This window comes from Pleurodeles waltl, chromosome 6, assembly GCF_031143425.1.
Source record: "Pleurodeles waltl isolate 20211129_DDA chromosome 6, aPleWal1.hap1.20221129, whole genome shotgun sequence".
Taxonomy (NCBI): Eukaryota; Metazoa; Chordata; class Amphibia; order Caudata; family Salamandridae; genus Pleurodeles; species Pleurodeles waltl.
The window spans coordinates 1,124,528,151-1,124,553,263 of NC_090445.1; the positions used below are offsets into that span (position 1 = coordinate 1,124,528,151).

Genomic DNA, 25,113 nt, shown 5'->3' on the forward strand with positions numbered 1-25,113 from the left:
AATAAATATATATGTTGAGGCCCAGATTTTTCGTCAGGGTTGTGTCGCTTTTTTTGGCACAACCCTGATGCAAAATATAATTTGTTAAATATTTTAATACGCTCTAATGTCTCATGATAGACCTTCTAAACATATATGTGTTGTTGTAAGATTTGATGTCACTTTCTGTGACGTCACTTCCTGTTAGGTCTTGGGTTGTGATGCCACGTGCGTTTTCAGGTGCCGTAATTTCACACACTGTGATGTCACGTACTTGGTCAATCCTCCCACTTTTTTTTAGGACTTGCGCCCTGCTGCGTGCTGTCGACGAGATGCACACGTTTTATTTGTTGTCAATTGGGTGTTTTAGTGAAAGGATAATACTCTGAATAAACTTAAGCAAGTGGGTAGAGATGGGAAGTTTATTATATCAATTGACGTGAAAAGCAATAAAAATATATATGAATGCAAATTATCTAAAGAGAGGCAAATGTGGGACGAGGAGAATGTGCAGGTCGGAGTCAAAGCAGGGGAAAGTTGAAAAAATACAAGTGAGTCAAAGAAAGCAAATATTGCAGAATGGCAGATGACGCAATGTGCTGTAAACCATAAACTAGGTCAAAGGGAATGGAACGGGGAAAAGTGGCAGACACAATCACTGAAGAAGAATTTCCGGTTCATTGCAGTCGGAAGCTCACTGAAATATTATCTAGCTCATTTTATAAGTGACACAAATGCCTTCAAATGTGAAGATAAGTTTCCCAATCCAAGCCTTAAGCTTAATTATAGGGGTTTTCAGCCAGTGCTCTTATTTAATTGATCTGTTGTTGTGTCATTCAAATTTTCTTGTGCCCACTACAACATACAGCAGGAGGCACTGGGCTGGCCGACTGCAGCCATTGGCTAACTTTGCTGTGAGTGACGGCATCCTGCCCTTGTACTAACAGAACATACACACATAAAATAGAATCCTTCAGTGTCAGGGTCTACTATGGCAATGTGTGCTTGGTGAGACCCCAAAAATATTTTTGTTTTTAATCAGTTTTTTAAATTGATTCGTGCCCTGGAACTTTCACAGCAGTAGAGTTTTGAGAAAACATAACTAAACAAAACAAGCACTGACAACGCCAAAGGGTTGGTGCCAAAGCAGACCTAAAAGCTTTGTCATTTTTTTTTAACGTTTGGATGGGCTTTTATATTTTCCTGAGCAATATCTTGAACTGAATAGATTAGTGATGTCATGTTTAGAGTGACACCACCTTTTGAATCAAAAACTGATCGGTGACTTTTCTTAGATTTTCGAAGCTAATAGAAGGACTTGTGCAGTGAACTCAGCTGATCTATAACAACACTGTGTGCCATCTGGGATCGTGTCTATTTTGTAGTGGGTAATCACGCCATCTATTGCGTGGAACATTTTTCCTTTACCACTGAAGTTTTTTAGTATTATTAATTAGATTAAAAGCAGATAAATGGATTCATGTCAGAATACATTAAGCATAGTTGGTGACAGCCCTCCACTATAGTCCCACACAAGTTTGTTTGCATGCTGCACTGTGTGAGCAAACGTAATGGTCAGGGAAGAGCACTGCTTTAAATGGGCCGGTACTCACCGGTACTGAGTACCGGCACTTTTTTATTTTGAGAGGGAGAGTACCGGCATATCTCCAGATAAACGTAATACTTTTAATTGGGGAGTACCGGCACTTCTCGGAAACAAGCAGGTACTCTATCACAGAGTACCTGCACTTCTATTTTTCCATTTAAAGCACTGGGGAAGAGCAGTGGTGGCATGGACTCAGTTTGGTGAACTGGTGCTTATTTCTCATCATCACATTTTGACTTAAAGTGAGAAGGACAGAGAAAAGGAGAAAGAATGATGAAGAGAAAGATAAGAAAACAGTGACAAAAAGAGAAAGCATGGAAGTAATATAACCTGAAAGAGTGAGAAAAGATACGAGAAGTGTAGGGTGGTGGAAAGAAACGACATGACATGGAATCTAGAATGGATTTGTGGTGTGCATCACCACTGGTATTTCATGGTGGCACTGGTGGCCAGTTTCTAAAAAATTGAGTCTTATTTATTTATTTTTACAATGTACAAGGTAGCCATGTTAAATTGTAACAGCAAAGTGACAGGGAAGCCACAGTGGGAGCCGCTGCTGCAAAATTAGCACTAAAAGGAAAAGGATTTGGGGGGTATAGCACACTTTCAAGATGCTGAAAAATTGGAATAACGTTGACCATACATATGTAATAACTCTGGTCTTTGAGTATCAAGATTCAGAAATTCAAATATAAAAACTGCTTTTACACTACTGATTAGCCTCTGGGATGTCACCAGCATGGCAGAATAGTGGAGGGATAGCTAGCTGAAAATCTGTCTTATCTTCGGAGTGGGCTGGACATCTGGTTGGCATGGGTAGGTAAATCTGATAATAAGTGTTTCATCTATTTGAGGTTTTTTTAGAATGCAGACCAAATCAACTGGATGTCAGAGTACTTTACAATGGGGAGAGATGATGGGGCAAATTGCTTGCTTGAATAAACAAACATAAAGATATAAGGAATTTGTAGTGCATATTTAGAAAGCTTAATGTAAAGATACTACTTGTCGCATAGAACCAGCTTAAATACTTATGCAATGATAATTAATATATACATCAGAAGGTGTTCATGATGGATGTTAAGGGCTCACATAGAACTAATTGTAATAATAATTGTATTTATATAGAGCTTACAACCCATGATGAGGCATCAAAGCACTTTTTGGCAAGTAGGCGCTACTCCAGAACCCAAAAAGGATGAGTGCTAGATTAATATAGGAAAATATGAGTTAATTTGAGTGATGTGTGTTAGTAGGATTGCATAGGTTAATGGAGGGATAGAAGAAGGAAGAGTCTAGAAAGTGTTATTTGGGATGAGTAAAAGAAGAGATGGAGGAGGGAATAATCTCTGGAAATGGATTAGGGAGATCATACTAGTAAAAATGAGGTTTGGGATGAGTGAAAGGAGGGATACATGAGGGAAGAATTTAGAAAGTGTTATTTGGTAGATCATAGGTGTAAAATTAGGCTTGGAGGTGATCAAAGGAGGGATAGTGAAGGGAAGAGTCTAGAAAGGGTTATTTTGGAGATCATAGTAATAGAATGAGGTTTAGGATGAGTCAGATAGTGGAGGAAGAGGATATATTGAGAAAGGTATAGGGTGAGACATAGAGTAGTGCATTGGATAAGGTCAAAGGTTTTCTTTCTACAGTAGGAGCATAGTAATAAATATACAGATACATAAGTACATAGAGAGTGTATACATGTATAAGGAAGTGAATATGTTGAGATTTAAAATGTTGCTGTACTTTAAACTGATTTATTTGTGAATTTTTGGAACTAATCATTTTTTTAAATTGTATATTTTCCTCAATACTTAAATTGTTAAGCACTTGCAAAAAAACGGTTTGATACTGTTGACATATTGTGATAGATAAATAAAACAGAGACCCCTAAGCATCTATTTCAATAACTTTTTAATGAAAACTTAAGCATAGCATAATGTACATATATATTTATATTTAACCGTAAGTAATATATACATTTGTTAAGCAGTCCTAAAGAGTATCTATATATGTTAAAACCCATAGTTATTGTACATAGTTGTACAAAGAAGTAGACATATCTTGATACATACATATAGTCAAAATATAAATGTTTATATACATAGGGATATGATGCACATTAGTGTTTGAGTCTGGTGGTTATGGAGGAAAGGGACAACTCTTGAGTAGTCTTCTGAAGATAAGATAGATCTGTGAATCTTATGTTTTGGAGTAATTAGTTCTATAGTTTGGCTGCTAAAGGTGAACAGGGACAAAATTATGTAGGATGTTGCAGTACTATAGTGGAGAATCGGGTATGTCCAAGGAGTGGGATGGTGGTAATGATCATTTAGAGTTGAGATAGGAGTTATTTAATTTCTCATTTAAATACGATATATGAAGGGGTCTTCAATAGGGTTGGACAAATGCTATTCCAGATTTTGGGTGATAGTCTGGAGAATAATTATGCAGAGATCTTGGTGTTAAATTTTGGGGATTTTCAAGTCCAAGTCCTCTGTTTCTAAAATATCTGATTTCCCAGGATATGTGGTTTTATGCAAAATAACTAGGAGTTTTAGGATTTATAGCTTTATTGGTTATTCGTGCTGCTCAAAATATGCAGCGTTTGGCAACAGAGAGCAAGTTCAGGGAGTTCTGAACTGGCAATATATGCTCAGTGTTCTTTGTGTATGTGATTACAATTCATCAGAGTTTATTGCAATTTTTTTGTGGAAGGTCAGTGAAAAACATTATCCAATAGTCAAATCTGGACATAGCTAAAGACAGGACTATCATTTCTAGGGCCTTTTTAGGAACCAGGTATTTCAAATTCTGAATGGGAATGAGTGTACAACTGAAGTGGAATGTATTTATTTTTTAATATATTTACAATGGGGGTTTTATCTACTAAGGGGACTTATTAGAATGAACTTGTTAAAACTGATATGGTAAGTTTTCAAATGTTGCGATCAAACATGTTTAGGATAGGAATAGTGTAAATAATCTTTTCTTTAGGCATTTTGAGTGACGTGTTAGTAGGGATGTGCAGTGGTGCCTGGTCTGTGGCATGGATGAAGGATTTTATTGAGCAGGGTAAATTTCAAAACATTTCATCAAAGTTTTCATGACTCCGCTTAAAATAGAGTGATTCAAGGATTAGGATACTGATAGTCAATGATTTGGCAGAATAACCGTGGTAACATTCAGTTGTTCATGATTAACAAATGTCCTCCATCAAGCACTTTCTGTAGTGAGGTCTGAGGCCTGGACATCAAACTGTTGTCAGTTTTCCTGCCTAAGAGCTTGGATCCTTTCTGAAAGTTTTGGCCAAAAAGGAGGGGACAGATGTATTTCTGTTGATAGTTTTAGCTTCGGACCTGGAAGATATAAATGCAAAGTTCTGGGAGCTAGATGGTGTTTACTTGTTTTTTGCTTCTTATCGCTGTGCTGGTGGGCTAATTTCATGGGAAGACTCTGTCCTTGAAGGAGTAAATTCCTTGCTGGTAGTTAATATCTTCGTGAGGCTGGTGCACTCAGATTTTGCTTGTGTTGGGAGATCCCAATGATGTCTCTCATGGGTAATAGCCAGCACCATTTACAGCTCCTGTGTGGTTGATTGCTCTCTCCTCGAATTCTAGAAAAGCATCCTTAATACCTCTTGTCCGGTCGCATGTAGCTTGTATCACAACTATGCGTTCGTTTATAGCTGCAGCACTAGCAGCTTCTGTGTGGCCTAGTGTATCATTATTTATATATCTCGTTGCAAATTGGGCGCTTTGAAACACATTCAATCGGAAACACTGGTGCCGATTACATGAGGGGGCGAATGTCCCTCGTTCTGCTGCTTGTAATGCACCGCCGGTGCTTCAATACCAAGGGCCCTGGGGCCTGAAACTGGCCTCTGTGGGGCCCCAGCAGGAGCATTGTTAAAGCTACGTGAGCCCGAAGCAGCGCATTCGTTGCATGCAGTGTGCACAGCTGGGGCAATGCGAACAGTCCTCAAGATGTCCTGCACTCTAACTGGGGCAGTAGGAGAGTGGGTTTAGAGATTCCATAGCCTTCCTAAAAACTGCTGTTTTTTCAGAGTTTTATCTCCCCACATGTTTATCACGTACTATGGCCGTGCTGCACTTGTGATCCGAAAGTGCCCTTCCCCATTTTAACATCACGAACAAGAAACAAAAGTTAGACAGTTTTCTACTGAAACCGCATCTTTCTTTCCAGCACAAACAGGGCGCCACCAGTTTGCCCCATGGGTGTGGTTACACCCCCGCCTCCACTTCCTCACCTCCGCCCTCCCGAGTGGCAGAGAGGCAACCTGCAAGCTTGCAGACACCATTCCGATGGTGACGCTCTTGCCATCCTCTGGTACCAGCTCTGCACTGACAAATGTGGTTTTCGTCGCGGCCAAGCGCTTTACACCTCTCAGTGAGTTGGCTAAGCGCTATATAAATACAAAGACCAAAATCTGCTTGGACATTCGGATCTGTGTTGCTGCTAAAAAGAAAACGATCTCACGGCCCACTAAAGAGTAGAAAACGAACACACTTGCAAAAGTGTAACTTGCGACAAATATTTGTACACTTCCGGTGATTGTTACTATATTGCAGGTTAGTTTTCCCACTTACTTGCACCTTTCTTTTGCTCTGTTGCTGAAGGGGTCGCGCGTGTGTTCGACTATCACAGGTCACGGAAGTCACGTCACCTGCTATAAGCGAACACACGCGCGACCGGCCTGTCCCTACACTCGATAGCATCTTTCATCACTGCAGTCACCCGCCTCCTGAGTCACCCAAGGAAACCTGAGAACTCACAAGGCCAGTGAGTTCATTGGGGCGCGGCGCTGCAGACACGCCCACTGCATTGTAGCCTTGCTGCATTTCTCTGGGTGTGCATTGAAACGAGAAGGCGTGTGCCTCGTCAAGAGCAACGCTTTTAAGTCCTGGGTACCTGAATTTTCAAAGTGAACAGAAGAGTACCAGCACGCGTTCGGTACTCACAATGAGCGTCTCAACACTTTTCATTAATAAACAGCTACTCGGGGATAGCGAGAACGAGGTCGTTTATATTTTAATTTCAAGCATAATCCATCCGTGATGAGCTCATCCAGTCCATGTATTTATTTTGGATACTGGGTCGCATGGTCCTTTAGCCTGGGCGAGCTGGGCCCAGGTCCAGGGCGTCGGCGTTAAGAGGGGCACAAGGGGCTCTCTGGATGTATGTCATGCAGCAATCTCCCACTGACGGGCTCTTGAGATTCCACCCACACTGCGCTTAGTAATTGTTTTTCTTTTCTTCTTTTATAGACTACAGATGCCCCATTAAAGTTCCTCTGTCGTTCCAGTCTCATTAGAAACCCTCTACCCTTCCTCATCTACAGTTTGGCACTGGCAGGAAGGAACTGAGCTGTGAATGATTTGGGTGAGAATGGGGGAAGAGTGGGGAAATGTGTGGAATCAGCCAGGAGCAGACGGAATAACATAGTTCAACCCCCACGGCGCCCCACCTTCACATTTTAGTTAGCTGGGGAAGCAAGGAAACGAAACGTCAGACTGGACAATCTGAGAACCAAAAGGCCAGACAGGACAGCAGGCAGCGGGGCAGTGAGGGTTTCAGAGTGGAGCAGCTGACCCTCTATAACAGTGGTTCCCAACCTTTTGACTCCCGAGGACCCCCACTGAATCACTGTTGAAAGCCGGGGACCCCCAAGCAATTTGTATAATTTAAATTTCAAGAATTAAAATAGTAATTTGCAAAAAATACACAAACAAGAACACACCAAACAATTACTCAAATTACTAAAGATATAATTTTTTTTTTTTAAAACATGCGCAAAAATCAAAAGATTTTAATGAGAAGGTCAATACTGCATCTCAATGACTAACTTTTCAATGTTTGGTTTTATGTAGGGAAGCAGAATCCTCTGGTCGGATTCTACATTTCCCAAGCCATTTGTTTCTATTTTTAGGTACATAAGATCTGAGAAGCTTTTTCACATATAAATGTGGTGGGGAAAGGAAGTAAAACCATAAGGGCCTCTCTTCTTTCCATGACCTCTCTGTCACATGTAATTCACTTGTTTAATAGCACCTCTCATACCACTGTAGGGTGGCGGAGCGCTTTACAGTGGACTACAAGATGTAGGATTCAGATGTCATCTATACTGGTAGGCATTTTCTAAGCGTGCTTGGTTTGGAGACGTGCAAACTCAGGATTCAGAACATAACACTGTGGTTAGCGTTGACTTGATAGAGCGAAACCGTAGTAACAATTTACCTGTGTTCGGACGCTCTTTAGGCCGATGAATCTTTTGACTAAGTGGGAACTCTCTGTACTCTTAATCGATCCGTCGCATCAGATCAATAATCAATAACGTACATAAGCAATACCTTGATCAACATAACACTTAATGATTAATCCAGAATACATTTCGGCGAGCCCTGACCTTTCAGTCAGGAATAACCACACCAGTTTATTGCAAAGTTAGTGAATTTATTTCCCTATATTAACAAAGCTAGCACGATATAGATGTGTCTCAACACCAAATGATAAACATAAATGAACATTAATAGCTGTCCATAACGTCGAAACAAGTGTAATCTATGTAGCATTTGAATCACAAGGCATTCGATAATGGCAATGCAAAGCACTAATACGATAATCTGTAATGGGCTAATTGCGTACATTTAGTCAGCATAACAAGATCTCAAATTGCATCGTGCAACATGTGGAATCCTCATCTAACCTCAAATTAGCATCGGCATGTGGGACTTCATGCAAAAACAATTTAGTAACATAAATTTAGAAAACTCCTATCTAGGGATCTTATAAAAAATCAGCAGTTGGTTACCTAAAAGGAACACAATGCAATTTTACAATTTCCTTTCATATTTACCAATTACGATCAGCATACAAGGAAGTCTTCGTCTCACAGGTACCGTTTCTCGATCAGCATGGGACGGGACAAAGGGGCAGGGGTGAACGGGGCAATCGCCTCACGGCGGCAAGTTAAGACTACTACTTCATGCAAAGGGACAAATCAAAGTTAAAGTCTCTAGGGCAAGAATCATTAAAGTCTCTTTCTCTCGATTAGAGAAAGCATCAAAGTCTCTCAAAATGGCGTCGCAGCAAAGTGGGCCATAATAGCTACGAAGTCTGCAAAATGGCGGGTATCGAACTGATAATGGCTGTAATGATCTAATTTCTTCTCGTGCACCTGGTTTTTATAGACAACAGTTCGAATCCAGTAGGGTCTCCATTGGAGGGTTCATAGGTTAGCTTCAAATTGTCCAATCAAAAACGACAGTTCTCAAGCTTTTACTTAAGCATACATTATCCTTGGAGATGGGTACGCAAATCGCAACATTGTCTCCCAATTAGCTCACTTTCAGAGCCTCCATTGTCCGCACCTGCAAGTCGACCTTGAATTAAAGAGAAAATATGCCAGACTGGCACGAAACTTTAAGATAAGCATGTGAACGATCTCAGTGGAAAAGTACAGCTTCAAGCAGAAATACACGTTTAATAGCACATTGGAAAAATACGAACATCTAAACCGTGAGACCAGGCCACTAGGCCAAAGCCTCCTCTAAAGTAATGCTAAGCTAACGTAGTTCGAACAAGCAAATCGTAGCACACGTTTATGATTATGTCGGATTAGTGCAATTCTAATACACCACGTTATATAAAGCACGCTTATAAATGTTGGCAAACTACTCTGAGGGCACATTTTGTCCCCGTACAATCTTTATTAGTTCGGTTAATGTCACACATGATTATTTCACACTACGTTTATGCGTTAATAAATCAAAACCTTCATTTTCTGCTTCATCAATCCCTCCTCTGATGACTACTTGTCATCACACAAATTATGCCCACAAATTTTATTCCATTAAAATTCTGTCAGTTCCCTTTTCCTTTTAGTTCCCTTAGTTTGCGCTTTGTATTCTTCTGCCATTCTTTTCATAATTTTCTCCTCCTTTCTTCTTTTAATTCTTTCCATAATCATTATTATTCCCCTTTTTATTCCCCAAATTCCAAATACACAAATTATCACTATTAAAATTCCCTCTATTATTTTTAACAATATTCCATTCCAAATTCTCCCAATCCAATGTCCCACTGAAGCAAGTCCTTTTCCAACCTTCTCCCACACTCCTGGTTCTTTCAGTTCCTTCAAATCTGCACTTTCTTTTGTTAGATTAGCAAGCATAGTTTTAATTTTCACACTATTGTCAGGTATATAGGTACAACAGTGTCTTGCACCAAGCATTTTGCAAACACCTCCATTCTTTGCTAAAAGAATGTCTAAAGCAAGCCTATTTTGAAGAGTCATAGCTCTTTCCGCTGCAAGTTCAGCATCTATCAGGATTATAGCACCTGAAAACTTTGTCAACATGTTATCCACTATAGTAGACAACTTTCTTATTTTGATGGAATTCAGCACAACTCCCAATGAAGGAATCATGGCTCCAAATATATCACCTACCACAGCAGCTGCGGTCTCTCTTTTCTGGATACGATGGGATCCAGATGTCTTTTGAATCATCGATAGGTCATCCAGTTGATAAACCTTTGGGAACACTATACCCAAATAACATCTTCCCCACCATCCCTTTGGAAGACGATAATAGGCATTATACCCACAAATGTAATATACCCCTGGAATGACAGGGTCAAGTCCGTCCATCATGAATGTCCATTTGGCCTTAAAGATAAACGTGTGTTTACATTCACTCGCCCCTACAAAAATGTTGTCATAATAGGATTCACCTCGATATATACAAAACTTCCCTACATGCCAAGCATCTAAAGCAATTTTCCCTTGTGTCTTTATGGCAGCAAAATCATAATTATCTACTGAAGTCCTCTTATGTAACTCCTTTTCTAATTTCGCCTTCATTTGAGCCCTTCTATCATCTGCGCAATCTAAAAAGCTTATTTCTACTGCAGAGAGCGAGCAGGTAAGATTTTCCCTATGAGCGTGAGCCGTTTCAAAAGGTAGCATTGGCTCGAAAAATTCCCTCATAATTTTTGCATCCCAATCTTTTGCAGTCTGGCTTAGCTGCGCTATTATAGGAACATAAGCAAAGGTAACATCATAATTTGAGTAAAAATACTGTATGTTAGTTTGACCATAAAACCTAGACATTACTATACTCCATGTAATCCCGTATGTAAGAGGCATGTGGTGATATGTCACCCCTCCTTCACTGATGTCGGTATCTGGGTACATACATAACAATCTTTCGTATCCATTGTCTCAACATATTCTGTTAGTAAGCGATAGAAAACATTATACGAAAGCTCTTTCCTTTCATGCAAGAGTCTCTCATCCAGTGCTAGCCTTTTCAATGCGGTTATTTCAGTGACAGTAACAGGAGCAATAGTAGAAGCCTCAATAGTCTCATTCTCACCCTTTCCATGCATTCCAAGCACAATTGCCATTATTATTAGTACACATGTACCTACCAAGCCTATACACACATATTTACAATATTTCTTTCTATTGTTTTGCGTCATGATCTGTATAGAATCAGAGAGTTAGAAGCACTTATAAATGAAACTTATTTAGCAATTCAGTTACGAAGCTGAGCGAGCGCAATGTTCACACCGTCTTCTTCAAGAGGCCAGTCACTTATCGGTTAGCAGCATTCGTCTCAATTCGGCAATAACTCAGTCTTTATCGGTTTAGCAAATGTCTCATCCGGTTTAGCAATGTCTCAGCTGGTTGTTTGTTTCACGTTAGATTGTAGCAAGCAATATCATTTATCACCCTTTCAATCAACACTGTCCATGAAACTTTTCTTTTCTATTGGTATCTCTTCCTCTTCTTCGTTCTCGATGCTTAGAGATACAAACTCGTCAGTCCAATCGTCATTGACTGCATATGCCCATTCAGGACCGGAATACCTTCTGTTCGGTATCCTTTTCCTTTTCAATTTTGCTTCTCTTTTCGATTCTGCCTGGCTGGTACTTTCCTCTTTTGTCAAGTCTTTTTCTTCACTCGAGGTTGGTACCACGACAGACACTTCTTTCCTTTTCTCTTTTACTTTTGGCCTTTCTCCGTCGTTCAAACCTTCTCCAGACCTTTGTTTTACTGGTGATATACTTAGTCTCCTCTTTGCACTGTGTCCATTTGATGGACCTGCGACCTTTTCTGTAGAGGTTTGAACTTTTTCGTTCTGCTCTGCCTTGTCCCCTCCTTCAGGGGAATCGATCACGTTCTCTTTTTCTTTTTCTGTATCGTCTGTTTCTGGGAAAGCCCTCCTCTGATCAGGCTCCCCTGCTTTTTCACCTTTTTCGAGCCCTTCGTCACCGTTACTTTCGTCAGGCTCTGTATCACTTTCAGCTGCTTCAGGTTCTTTGTCACCTTCAGCTGCTTCAGGCTTTTTGCTACCCTCAGCTGCTTCAGGCTCTTTGTCACCTGCAGCTTCTTCGTCGCTGTCTGAACTTTCTCCTTGGTCTTCCCCAAGTGAGTCGGACTCTTCGTTCTCCAATAATATCTCTTTTTCTCCTGCTGCTGCTTGTTCGCTTTCAGTTCGCTTTTGTTCTGTCTCAGCACTCGACACTGTTTTATCAGGTACTGGCAATTTCAGCGCTTCAACTTCCTCATCTGTGGGACACAGCACCTTCTTTGTGTGACTGGCGTGAATCCAGTTGGGAACCCCCGCACACTTCACAGCGGTAGTTGTCGTCAGGATCACTTGGAAAGGGCCTTTCCAACGGGGTTCCAGACACGACTTCCTCACGTGCTTCTTTACCACGACCCAGTCACCAGCTTTCAGTGCGTGTCCTGGACCTTGGATCGATGGCAAGGTGGTTGCTTCCACCTGGTGAGAGAAAGAGCGAACCACGTCAGCCAGACCTTTGCAGTAGTCTAACACCATATCATCTGTAATATTCAAAAGCGCGTTTGCGGGAACTGCAGGAAGTCTCATAGCCCTGCCCATGAGAATTTCGTGCAGAGACAATCCAGTTTTTCTATCAGGAGTGTTTCTCATTGACATTAGCACTAAGGGCAATGCATCAGGCCATTTCAAATTTGTCGATGCACATATTTTCGCCATTCTTGATTTCAGTGTACCATTCATCTGCTCCACCAGTCCTGATGCTTCAGGGCGATAGCTACAATGCAGTTTCTGCTCAATGTTCAGCGCTTCGCAAAGTAACTTTATCACCTCGTTGTTGAAGTGACTTCCCCTATCTGATTCTAAAGAGATCGGGAATCCGAAACGTGGTATCAACTCTCTCAATAATAGCTTTGCAACTGTAAGGCTGTCATTTCTACGTGTGGGGTATGCCTCAATCCAGTGACTAAAAATGCACACAATCACCAACACATATTTCAAACCTCCATGCACAGGCATCTCAATGAAGTCCATCTGCATACGACTAAAAGGACCGCTTGCCCTACCAATGTGGCTCGCGTTCACAACTGTTCCCTTTCCTGGGTTCATCTGCTGGCAAGTGACACATCGATGGCAAACTGCTTCTGCAGCTTGACGAAATCTGGGGTTAAACCAATCAGTTTTGAACAATCTTATCATGGCATCTCTCCCTAGGTGAGCTTGCCCTTGATAGAACCGCGCAAGCTGTGATAGGAGACTGTTTGGCAAAACAAATTTTCCCTCATGTGAAACCCATAACTCGTCTTGTCTCTTTATACATTGTGATTTAATCCAGGAATCTCTTTCATCCTCCCTGACATTATTCTGTAGTGCTTTTAGTTCCTCTATTGTATCTACGACCTTCAAGGCAAATGCTTCAGCTGGTTCGAGTCCTGGCTCACTTATTGATTTCCATTCATCTCTCAGTAATATACAGTTCAAGGCACAAAATCTTGCGACTTGATCCGCATATGCATTTCCCAGAGAAACATAGTCCTGTCCTTTCGTGTGAGCACTGCACTTTACCACTGCAACTTCAGCTGGCACTTGAATGGCATGTAACAATTCCCTTATTCTCTCCCCGTTTTTCACTGGGGATCCTGAAGAAGTCAGGAACCCTCTCTGTGACCATAGTTGTCCAAAGTCGTGCACAATCCCAAACCCATATTGGCTATCAGTATAAATGGTGACTTTCATCAATGCAGACAGTTGACATGCTCTGGTAAGGGCTACAAGTTCTGCTACTTGTGCAGAATAGACTCCTTGAAGCCATCCCGCTTCCAAGACACCTGTTACAGTGCATACAGCGTATCCTGCTTTCAAAATCCCCATCCCATCTCTTAGACATGAACCATCAACAAAAAGAATTTGGTCATTTTCATCAAGTTTAGTATCCTTAATGTCCGGTCGGGGTTTTGTGCAAAATTCAGTCACCTGAAGGCAGTCATGCTCGACGTCTTCAGCGTTCTCAATTTCGACATTTTCTCCAGGAAGCAAGGTTGCTGGATTCAACGTAGTGCACCTTTTCAGCTGCACATTTGGTGAGCCCAGAATTATCGTTTCATACCTTGTGAGTCTAGCTCCAGTCATGTGTTGCGTTCGGGAGCGAGTCAAAAGTATCTCGACTGAGTGAGGGACCATGACTGTTACTGGGTGTCCCATCACTATTCCTTCACTCTGAGTGAGGCTGATACCAACTGCTGCTACGGCGCGCAAACACCCTGGGAGTGCCGCTGCGACCGGATCCAAAGTAGCTGAAAAATACGCTACTGGTCTGTTTATGCCACCATGGGCTTGAGTCAAGACAGACAAAGAACATGCATCACGTTCATGGCAAAACAATGTGAAAGGCTTTGTGTAATCAGGCATACCTAAAGCTGGAGCCCTACACATGCATTCTTTCAATTCAACAAAGGCATCCATCTCATCTCCTTTCAGCTCAATTTGATCCAAAGCATCCTTCTGGGTCAGTTTCAGTAAAGGCTTCGCTAGAGTCGAGAAGTTGGGAATCCACTGGCGACAGTAGCCCACCATTCCCAAGAATTTCCTCACCTCCTTTCTCGTCTTGGGCGGACTCATCTGAAGTACACTTGTAATTCTTTCCTTCATTATCCTCCGTGACCCTTTCTCTATCTGGTGACCCAAGTATTTCACTTTCTTCTGACAGAACTGTAATTTGGAAGGAGACACCTTGTGTCCATTCCCTCCCAAATGGTTCAACAGAGCAATGGTATCGGCTGTGCAGCCACTTTCTGTCTTTGATGCAACCAGTAAGTCGTCAATGTACTGTACTAGGGTTGACTCGAATGGCAACTCTAACTCTTCCAAATCTTTCTTTAGAATCTGATTGAATACTGACGGTGACTCAGAAAACCCTTGAGGAATTCGACACCAACTGTATACTCTGTCTAGGAATTTGAAACAAAAGAGAAATTGGCTGTCCTCATGAAGAGGCACAGAAAAGAATGCTTGTGACAAATCGATGACTGAGAACCACTCGGCATCGCAAGGGATCTGAAACATTATCACAGCTGGATTCGGTACTACTGGGCAGCATTTGACTATGATGTCATTTATTTTCCTCAAGTCTTGCACAAGTCGGACCTTTCCACTTGGCTTTATTAGTCCCATTATTGGTGAATTACATGGACTGCTTAACACTTCTTTCAGTACCCCCTGTTTCACAAATTCGTCAATGAGTTGGGCAACTTTCATGAGGGTATCTTGTGGCATGTGGTATTGTGGGGTCTGGGGAAAGATCGCATTGGGCTTTACAGTCACTTTCACTGGTTCCACTCCTTTCATCAATCCCACCTCTTTCCCTGTCATGTCCCACACTTCCTTTCCGACTGTTTCTCGTAATTCGGCTGGAATATCTTCTTCAGTTATCATCGGGAAAAGACAAATCAGAGGATACTCTTCATCGACAGTTTCCATTTCATCCCCCTCTACGCTATCCTCTTCCTCCCCATCGCTGCTCGTCTGGATTGTTATTCCTTCGTTCGAACACATGATCGAACATCCCAGCTTGCACAATAGGTCTCTCCCTAACAGTGCTATTGGGCTTGAGTCACATATCACAAACTGATGTACCCCTTGATAGTTACCGATGCTGACTGGTACCGGATCTGTTATTGGGTTTGTCAGGTGCCTGTTTGCTACTCCCACCACTTGAACTGTCCTCCCTGAGAGTGGCAAATTTGGTACTTCACTACTCTTAACAGTTGAACGTGTGGCTCCCGTGTCCACCAAGAATGAAACACGATGACCCATTACTCTTCCCTCTACGTACGGACCCTTTTGATCAACTTCTAAGGAGGCTGCAAGCACACAATCTCCTTCCTCTTCTGAGCTCTCACTCTCCCATACATTGTTTATTCCACTCTCACTGTGTAATGGGAACTGTTGTACGGTGCCATTTGTACTCATTACCTGACCCGAGACCTGTGGAGGAACCATCACTTGCTGCTGACTCATTGGTGCCAAAGGTATTTGCATTTGCTGATTAGGTACCATGGGTAACTGCTGTTGCATCGGCTGCATTTGCGTCATCTGCATACGAGGCATCTGCATCTGCTGCGGCTGCATAGGTTGTAATCCCTGCAATTGATTTATGGTCTGAAAATTTGGGTTTGGACCTCTCATTTTCGGTCCTCTCATTGTCTGAAATGCATTGACATCATTGTTTTGCTGACCAACACCTGCACCTTCCTGCACCACCATCGGGCACTCGCGTTTCCAATGACCTACAATTCCGCACGCGTGACACGGCATCACTTTCTTCATTGCCTGCACACCCGTTACAACAGTGTTTAAATCCGGACCATTATTCACAAAACCTCCTCTGCCTCTGCCTCTCGCCTGTGGCTGAAACGCCATGTTTCCTTGCAACTGCGGCTGCGGTTGCGGTACCTGCTGTTGGAACCCTTGCATCCCTTGCAAACCTTGCAGACCTGTCTGAGCTGCTTTAAGCTGCATCATCATCACCTTCTCTTTCAGCCTTTTCTGTTTTACCTCAATTTCGTCGCTACAATATTTCGCGTAAGTCAAGACCTCATCAATCGGTTTAGACTGCCAACAAATCAAATGCGACTTTATCATCTGACTTATTTCTGGTCTCAGCCCTTCCACAAATCTGAACACAAAATGAAGCATATCTTTTGCCTCGATTGTTTCCGTGCCACTGTAATTCTTGAACGCCTTCAACAACCTCTCGTAGTAACTATGAATCGATTCTTTTGTCTCTTGGGCCGTTCGATCAATCTTCTGCCAATCCACATTTTTCGCGGCAACCTTCGTCTTCAAATGCTCAATCACCTTATAGTACAAACTCATCACCATAGGTGATGGTGCACCCGTCTCCCTGTCTCTTTCTGGTTCACTTGTCGGCCAACCTACAGCTCTTTTGCAATCCTCCCACAAATCTGCCGGAACCACGATCTCAAAGAGAGTGTTCAGGTCTTCCCAGAGACATTTTGCAAGTTTCACAAACCTATCAGTCTGTTGATACCATTCAATCGGCTTCTCTCTCAGTTTGGGAAAATCATCCGTAAATGACTGAATGTCGCTTCTGTGCCACGGTACATGTATTAATTTTCCCCCTGCTGTCTCCCTCATTGGTAACATGGTTACTGTCTCGCTGCTTTGTGGTCTCTTCTCATTATGCTCTGTAGCACTGTCCCTCCTCTTTTCCTTTCTCTTTACCCATCTGCTTTCCCACTTGTCTAAGCACCTCCACACTTGTGCACTCTGTAGCAATTATCTGAGGTGTGTCTTCATGCCTGCTGACCTCATGTGTTCAAAATCTGTGGTCCCAAAATCCAACCTGTAGCTTCTGCTCAGGTGTTTCATCTTGTCTATGTCAACCCCGTTTCTGTCAGCTGCTTCCTGCAAGCCCTTATGTACTTTGTTCACTTCCTTCGTAATCCTGGGACATAGATACCTCAGTTCTTCTTCCGTGTAGGATTCTAGCCTATTTACACCCATAGTCCCTTCCACCAATTCTTGTGCTTCCATGTTCAACCTGACCCTATTCATATAGTCTTCTCCTTTCCCACTGGCTGAACTTTGTGTAGAATTTAAACTGTTGAACCACTGTGTCAGCTGTTGCGCATTTACCCCCATCAGTGTAGCATTCACATCGACTGCCATTGATGGTTGCGGCAACTTTTCAGTATTCGATGTTAAAGGTATTATCAGTGGGGGGCTCGACCTCACCAGTGTAGACTGAGCACATATGGGACTAAACTCCATCAAGGATCCAGATCCACTTGGCTGAGCCGCTATCGGAGTTATCCCTGGAGTGTTCTCTATGCACCTCCTCTCTGTCCCATTCTGCAGCATTGATCCCTGACCGCTCATACCTAAGTTAGGCTGACTGTACAGAGGTACCAGTGGACCTACAGTAATGGGTAGTGATATCGCGTCTGGGTTCTGTCCATATCCCATGTTCTGAGGCATGTTCATCCCCATACTATGGGTCATCATTGCCGGCATGCCCATCTGACTCCCCGTCATCTGAGCATGAGCGTTTCCTCCCTGCATCTGCTTTTGAGGCATCATAAACTGAGTTGATTCAGCCTGTGTCATTGTTGGATTGTGACCATTCTGTACTCCCCTTACGGTTTGTCCTAGAACCATTCCTCCACTATTGTCACTGCTGTAGTACCCTGACATCTGCGGTTGATAATTTTCTGCTGGTTTCATTATGGGCACATCTGGATATATTCTCCTAACCTGCGGTATCTGCGGGGTGAACAGTAAACTCGGGTCCTTAGATCCCGATGGCGCACCTGAACTCTGGGTTTCACTGTTCTGTACCGATGCCGGAGGGGCAGAACTGGTACTTGGACCTTGTCCATTCTCCGCATAAGGTGGTGGACGGTCGTTCAGCAATTGCATTATCAACTCCTCATCCTCTAACTCCTCTTCTCTTCTCAACTTTTCCTCGTCCTCTCTATCCTTGGAACACTTCCTGTCTGTCTTACAGGTAGCTTTCTTACCTGTCTCCTCTTCCTCCTTAGTAATTGCTGGAAACAATTTTATTCCCTGCAATACATCTGACCTCCACACCTTCTGCGCATTATCCCACCTAGCATCCGCTAGTGTCTTTTCTACCTTCCTCATCCTTGTTTCAAACTTATTCTTCTGTTGCTGTCTAGCCATTAATTCCCAGATTGCTAGAGCCTCAAACTGTGCCGGCCTTGGAGGCACCTTCATGTCGTACATCGTGAATCTCAAATTCTCTAGGATCCTTATATTGAATGTCCCATGTATCGGGAACGCTACGCTCCCATGTTTCTCTGTCAGTTTGTGCCATTGCTTTAGCCAAAGACACGGAGCTACCCCTTTTTCCTCCATTACAATGTAAGCTGGTGTGCCCTCGGGCGGCGTCTCCTCTCCTACGCTCGCTTTAATATAAGACTCCCCCTTCATCGCACTCCTAAATGCTTTAAGGAATTTCATTTTCTCGTCTTTTATTTCACAAAGTTTATAATCAATAGGTCGCTTTTATTCCACAAAATTTGTAATCAATAGGTGACTTCAATTCCCGGAATACTCTTCGCTTGCCTTTCCCCTTCCAATCGAGTCCCACGGACTGCGTCCAATCCGTGCGCGACCCTTCTCACCAACCAACCTATCCCAGCGCAGCTCCTAGTGACGTCACACTCACACACACTGCGGCTGACAAAGCCTCGCGGCTAGTCCTCCTTCACTCACCTCTTTTCGTAACAACTTTTTGCATGTATCGCGAGCTACCAAAAACTAAAACAGATCTGTCGGTTTACTACAGGAAGGATAACACAATCGCTTCAGGACCTTAGGGACCTTTCACTAGCCTCGGCCGCTATTCCGTCTTTCTCAGTCCTCACATTCGCAAACAAATCTGACCTGCAGACCTACTCTCAACTTGTCAATGATCTGTTCTAGTGCACTTAGAATCTTGTCAGAGCCCGAAGTCGAAGTTTCTTTCACTCCCTAACACACGTACCGACTCGTTGACCACGCCCGATCAACCTACTAAACCGCCCAGACCACAACATGGATCAACATACTCCGGAGTCTCTTGACCTTGCAGGGCCCGTCTCAACAACAACAACCACGTGGACCTTTTTATGCACAAAGCGCCACACGCACATGAAGTTCGACGACTTCCCTACTCTCACACCCGGAGCCGCACCTCCGCTATCTCTATGAAGTTCGACGACTTCTCTACTTCTACACTCGGAGTCGCACCTCCGCTATCCTTTAAAAGAAAAAAATCCTCGCAACCTTTTCACACACCCTGCGGCAATAAGCTGTGCAAGCGCAAAACCCTAACTTCACTCATACCATCACTAGTACCGCCAACGCTGTCTCCACACCTCCGTTCTCTCCATTCGCAAGCTCCGAGATCCCGGGAAAGTCGCGGTGGACCTAGCCCATCATCATTCTGTCAATCAGTTTTATCCAAGAAAAATCTAATTCAACTTCTCGAATGAGGCCTCAAAATGCGTAACCGTTAATTCAACACCATGTATTTTAATAGTACAGGGTCCCAAAAGACGTAACCGTCCTCTGCTACCATCTACTGATATAGCGAAACCGTAGTAACAATTTACCTGTGTTCGGACGCTCTTTAGGCCGATGAATCTTTTGACTAAGTGGGAACTCTCTGTACTCTTAATCGATCCGTCGCATCAGATCAATAATCAATAACGTACATAAGCAATACCTTGATCAACATAACACTTAATGATTAATCCAGAATACATTTCGGCGAACCCTGACCTTTCAGTCAGGAATAACCACACCAGTTTATTGCAAAGTTAGTGAATTTATTTCCCTATATTAACAAAGCTAGCACGATATAGATGTGTCTCAACACCAAATGATAAACATAAATGAACATTAATAGCTGTCCATAACGTCGAAACAAGTGTAATCTATGTAGCATTTGAATCACAAGGCATTCGATAATGGCAATGCAAAGCACTAATACGATAATCTGTAATGGGCTAATTGCGTACATTTAGTCAGCATAACAAGATCTCAAATTGCATCGTGCAACATGTGGAATCCTCATCTAACCTCAAATTAGCATCGGCATGTGGGACTTCATGCAAAAACAATTTAGTAACATAAATTTAGAAAACTCCTATCTAGGGATCTTATCAAAAATCAGCAGTTGGTTACCTAAAAGGAACACAATGCAATTTTACAATTTCCTTTCATATTTACCAATTACGATAAGCATACAAGGAAGTCTTCGTCTCACAGGTACCGTTTCTCGATCAGCATGGGACGGGACAAAGGGGCAGGGGTGAACGGGGCAATCGCCTCACGGCGGCAAGTTAAGACTACTACTTCATGCAAAGGGACAAATCAAAGTTAAAGTCTCTAGGGCAAGAATCATTAAAGTCTCTTTCTCTCGATTAGAGAAAGCATCAAAGTCTCTCAAAATGGCGTCGCAGCAAAGTGGGCCATAATAGCTACGAAGTCTGCAAAATGGCGGGTATCGAGCTGATAATGGCTGTAATGATCTAATTTCTTCTCGTGCACCTGGTTTTTATAGACAACAGTTCGAATCCAGTAGGGTCTCCATTGGAGGGTTCATAGGTTAGCTTCAAATTGTCCAATCAAAAACGACAGTTCTCAAGCTTTTACTTAAGCATACATTATCCTTGGAGATGGGTACGCAAATCGCAACATTGTCTCCCAATTAGCTCACTTTCAGAGCCTCCATTGTCCGCACCTGCAAGTCGACCTTGAATTAAAGAGAAAATATGCCAGGCTGGCACGAAACTTTAAGATAAGCATGTGAACGATCTCAGTGGAAAAGTACAGCTTCAAGCAGAAATACACGTTTAATAGCACATTGGAAAAATACGAACATCTAAACCGTGAGACCAGGCCACTAGGCCAAAGCCTCCTCTAAAGTAATGCTAAGCTAACGTAGTTCGAACAAGCAAATCGTAGCACACGTTTATGATTATGTCGGATTAGTGCAATTCTAATACACCACGTTATATAAAGCACGCTTATAAATGTTGGCAAACTATTCTGAGGGCACATTTTGTCCCCGTACAATCTTTATTAGTTCGGTTAATGTCACACATGATTATTTCACACTACGTTTATGCGTTAATAAATCAAAACCTTCATTTTCTGCTTCATCAGACTTTAATAATAAGAATGTATGTCCAAACATTTTTTACAATCATTAGGATAATGAAAGACTGGGTAAAAACACAAATTTCTAAGTTCTGCCATGCAGGTTGCATGCAGCTCTTTGACCGCAGTTCATAGCTCACTGTGATACATTACGATTGTAATTTATGAAATGCACAGTGACAAAATAATCTGAGACAAAAGCAGTAACCCACTGTGCTATGCACATAAGATACTTTTCTTTGCATAATATACGTTCTGTGCAGCAGGCATGTTAACCCTCTGCGCTACCTTAGATGAGTCAAAACTGCCACTACACAAACCTCCCATCTCTGTCCTGCAGGAACATTAATCACATGAGTTCTCTTGACGCTTTTATTTTTTTCTTGAAAGTTGGTGGATGAATTTGCAGTGCTTTTTAAACTGCTGCATAAATAGAGTAATGAATATAAAAGCACGCTTGTGTTTCTGTGAGGCCCCAGCTGGTGAGGTGTCTTCCTGCCAGCTCAGGCATGCGGACCCCATGGGAATGTGTCAGGGACCCTTGGGGGTCCGCGGACCACAGGTTCGGAATCACTGCTCTATAACACTAAATTCGAATTGAATTATTATTTTCTAAACATGAAACATCTTACATTTTTCTGGTCATACAATGTGGCAAATACTAAAGTACTGTGTTACTGATTAGTGGTATTGCAATAAGTTTTTCCGTTTCTCTGCATTCTAGAACTAGCAGTTTTGTTTCTCCGCACAATAAATACAGAATACAAGTACCAAGATACAAATAAAACATATTTGCTAAATTAATGGAGATAATCAGTTACCCTTTGTATCTCTCAAATTACGGGCTACAATTAGGATTAAGAGGCACCAAATGTGTTTCTTCTCAAGGCGCTAGCTGATTTCTGATTTTATAACGGGCTAAGCGTGAATACAAGTTCCAGCATGCAAAGCAAAACCTTACCACAAAAGAGTTACTCGTGGAACTAGGACTCCTGGGAGCTCTGTGGTAGCTTTGCATGGGGAGGACTCAACAACGGCCCCCTGCATAGATAGACTGCAGGCTCACGCCGAATATAACTCTACAGTCAGGGGCATAAAATCTGTTTCCAGCTGGGCAAGCAGACCAAATATGTGGCACACTCTGACCCCATTATGCTCACTACCGAAGCTCATCCGTGCTTATTTGTATTTATATAGCGCTGAGTACCCGAGACGAGGCGTTGACTGCGTGAAAGATTTAAGTTACCAATTTAGCAAGGAAGCTGTGGTGGCATCGTGCACCACGCTCTCACCTTCTGTCCCATTCCCCCTCCTTTTCAATATCACTAAATAAAACCATGAGTCTTCCTCTGCACCTGCGTCATCCGGGTACCTATTGCAAAAAAAACACAGCAAGCAGGAATGCAAGAGGAAAGAACAGAACAAGCTCACTTTGTGAAGCAGGAAAGGGTGAGGGAGGCATCGGGTGACAGGCTAGGCAGTGGGACGTCTGGACCCACCTCCCTGGCGCACCCAGAAAGGCAAGGGGGTTTGGTGCCTGAAGACCAATCGTGTGCGACGGGGGCGTGGCCTCGGCGTATAAACCAGTCCTGCCAGCCGGCAGACTAGATTTCACTGCAGCTGTACATCACATGTGCAAGAGGAAGACTCCGAATTTGTGACCGGCCTCTTTGCGCTGCTTCTCTGACCACAAGCCAGGTGTGGCGCGCGCCCTTCTCACCACTGGGCGTTCTCTACAGGCGCGAATAACTCAGGGCACCGGAAAACCCGCACTGTGGGCAGATTATATACAGAAGGTAGTTTTTAAACGAGGCTTTATCACCTCTTTCTGCTTTGAGGATACCGAGGACGGGGAAGAGGAGTTTAATTGTGCATAGAGCGCTATATTAGCGACGACCGGACAGGTTACCAGGATCTCCCGGCCCGTGCGAAGAGCGTGAGCTGCAGCATGGAGTCAGGAAGTAAGGTGAGCCATGGGGAAGTAATCCCTTTATTAAATATGGTATTATTAATATTCCCATATACACAACAGTTGTAGCAACGCTAAAGTGTAAAACAACGTTATGTAGAATTCTAACTAGCGTATTTTTCTTATTCGTTTTGTAATTTGACACATCTATCACATGAAGACGTCACTGTAGAAGACAAGTCACTGTATGAAGTCGATGAAGCAAATGTTAATCTGATAGACGAAAAAGAGCGTGGGCCCTGAAGAGGACCCGTGTGCGGAATGAGTGGGGAAGAAATGTTAATGGAAATTTACCCGCTCTGATATTTTTCAGAGGCTCAGTATGAGTCATGGCATCAAGCCCGTTTTTTTTGTTTTTTTTTTACCCGCGGACAATTGCAATGCTTAACATGTTCTCTGAGGACGTCTTGTTGCCTGCTACTGTTTTCAGCGCCATGTTATGCTGTGGTACATTTTGTTTTGCTAAGTTTTTTACTATCTCTTGCTATGTGGGAATGGAGCGTTATGTCAAATATTGTGTTATGTTTTGCTGCACAATGTTACGCTGTGTTGTGTACTTCCATACAATGCTAAGCGTCTCCTGCCAATGTTCGGTTATAGGAGACTATCATGTTATATTGCCTTTCTTATGACATAGGTGAAGCACAGCGCGAGCCCAATATCCTCCAGGCACCATTATTTATAGGTCATTTACTGGACCAAGTCCCGAGGACCAGGCATAGCGCCGTGCATGAATTACTCCTTAATAATGCCGCGTTGGGTGGGCAGCCCTTGGTGCCTATTGTAACCTCTCTGCTTCTTTGCTGTGCGGCCTTTTTGCGGGTGCGCCCAGTGCAGTGGCACCGGTTGCACACAGATGTGAAGACCACGTTACCCTAATTAGCGACTGTTTTTTTTTGGTTTTCAACTAAAGGTGAGCGCATGGGGGCCTCAGTGCCCATTCTTGCATTATGGCCCAGGCTACCCTTGCTGTGCCGCTGCCTTTGTTGCTGATGATGAGGAGCAGCGCGATTGAAACACCAACTGATGGGACAACTGCAAACTGCCATCCTGGCTCTTTTATTTCTTGCCTTCGCGCTTTGAGCTTGTGGTCGGGGGCACCTGGACGTAGAAATGTGTTTTGGGGAGGGGTGAAGACTACGGGAGAAATCGTCCATCCAGAGGTTCAAATCTTCCGCAACGCTCCGCCTGCCCTAATCCCAAGGTCACCACCCAAATGTCTGAGGGATGAGAAGGTACCAAATCTCGAGCGGTGCCAGACTGGGATCGGACGTTTAACGCGTAATGCATGGAAGAGCACAGGCACTTTTGAAGAAAATGTATACGTTTACTAAAGAAATAAGCGAAGGAAATTAGATGAGCAATGGTGAAAAAAAATACATGTCGGAGCCAAAATGATTGGCTGAGGACATATAAGTGAGAATAACAATAACAATGCTTGTTGACAGTTTAATATATTTATTGCGATGTAAACTGTCGTGGGTTATATTATCCAACACTTCTTGACCTGTTTTATAGACCATTGCAGGCTA

General features: G+C 42.9%; 1 protein-coding gene and 1 long non-coding RNA gene across 2 annotated transcripts in view; one reads left to right on the forward strand and one right to left on the reverse strand.

Moving 5' to 3' along the window:
• Positions 1 to 6,257, reverse strand: part of LOC138302099 (uncharacterized) — a 52,622-nt gene extending 46,365 nt beyond the window's left edge. The window contains exon 1 of the long non-coding RNA XR_011205274.1: positions 6,199 to 6,257. This is a non-coding gene — a long non-coding RNA (uncharacterized lncRNA). The remainder of the gene's footprint in view (positions 1 to 6,198) is intronic.
• Positions 6,258 to 23,028: 16,771 nt separating this feature from the next.
• The window catches only part of SLC2A1 (solute carrier family 2 member 1), a 43,703-nt gene continuing 41,618 nt past the window's right edge, over positions 23,029 to 25,113 (forward strand). Inside the window, exon 1 of the mRNA XM_069240311.1 lies at positions 23,029 to 23,578. Within this exon, the coding sequence (XP_069096412.1) occupies positions 23,561 to 23,578 (18 nt within the window). The 5' untranslated portion in view covers positions 23,029 to 23,560. The remainder of the gene's footprint in view (positions 23,579 to 25,113) is intronic.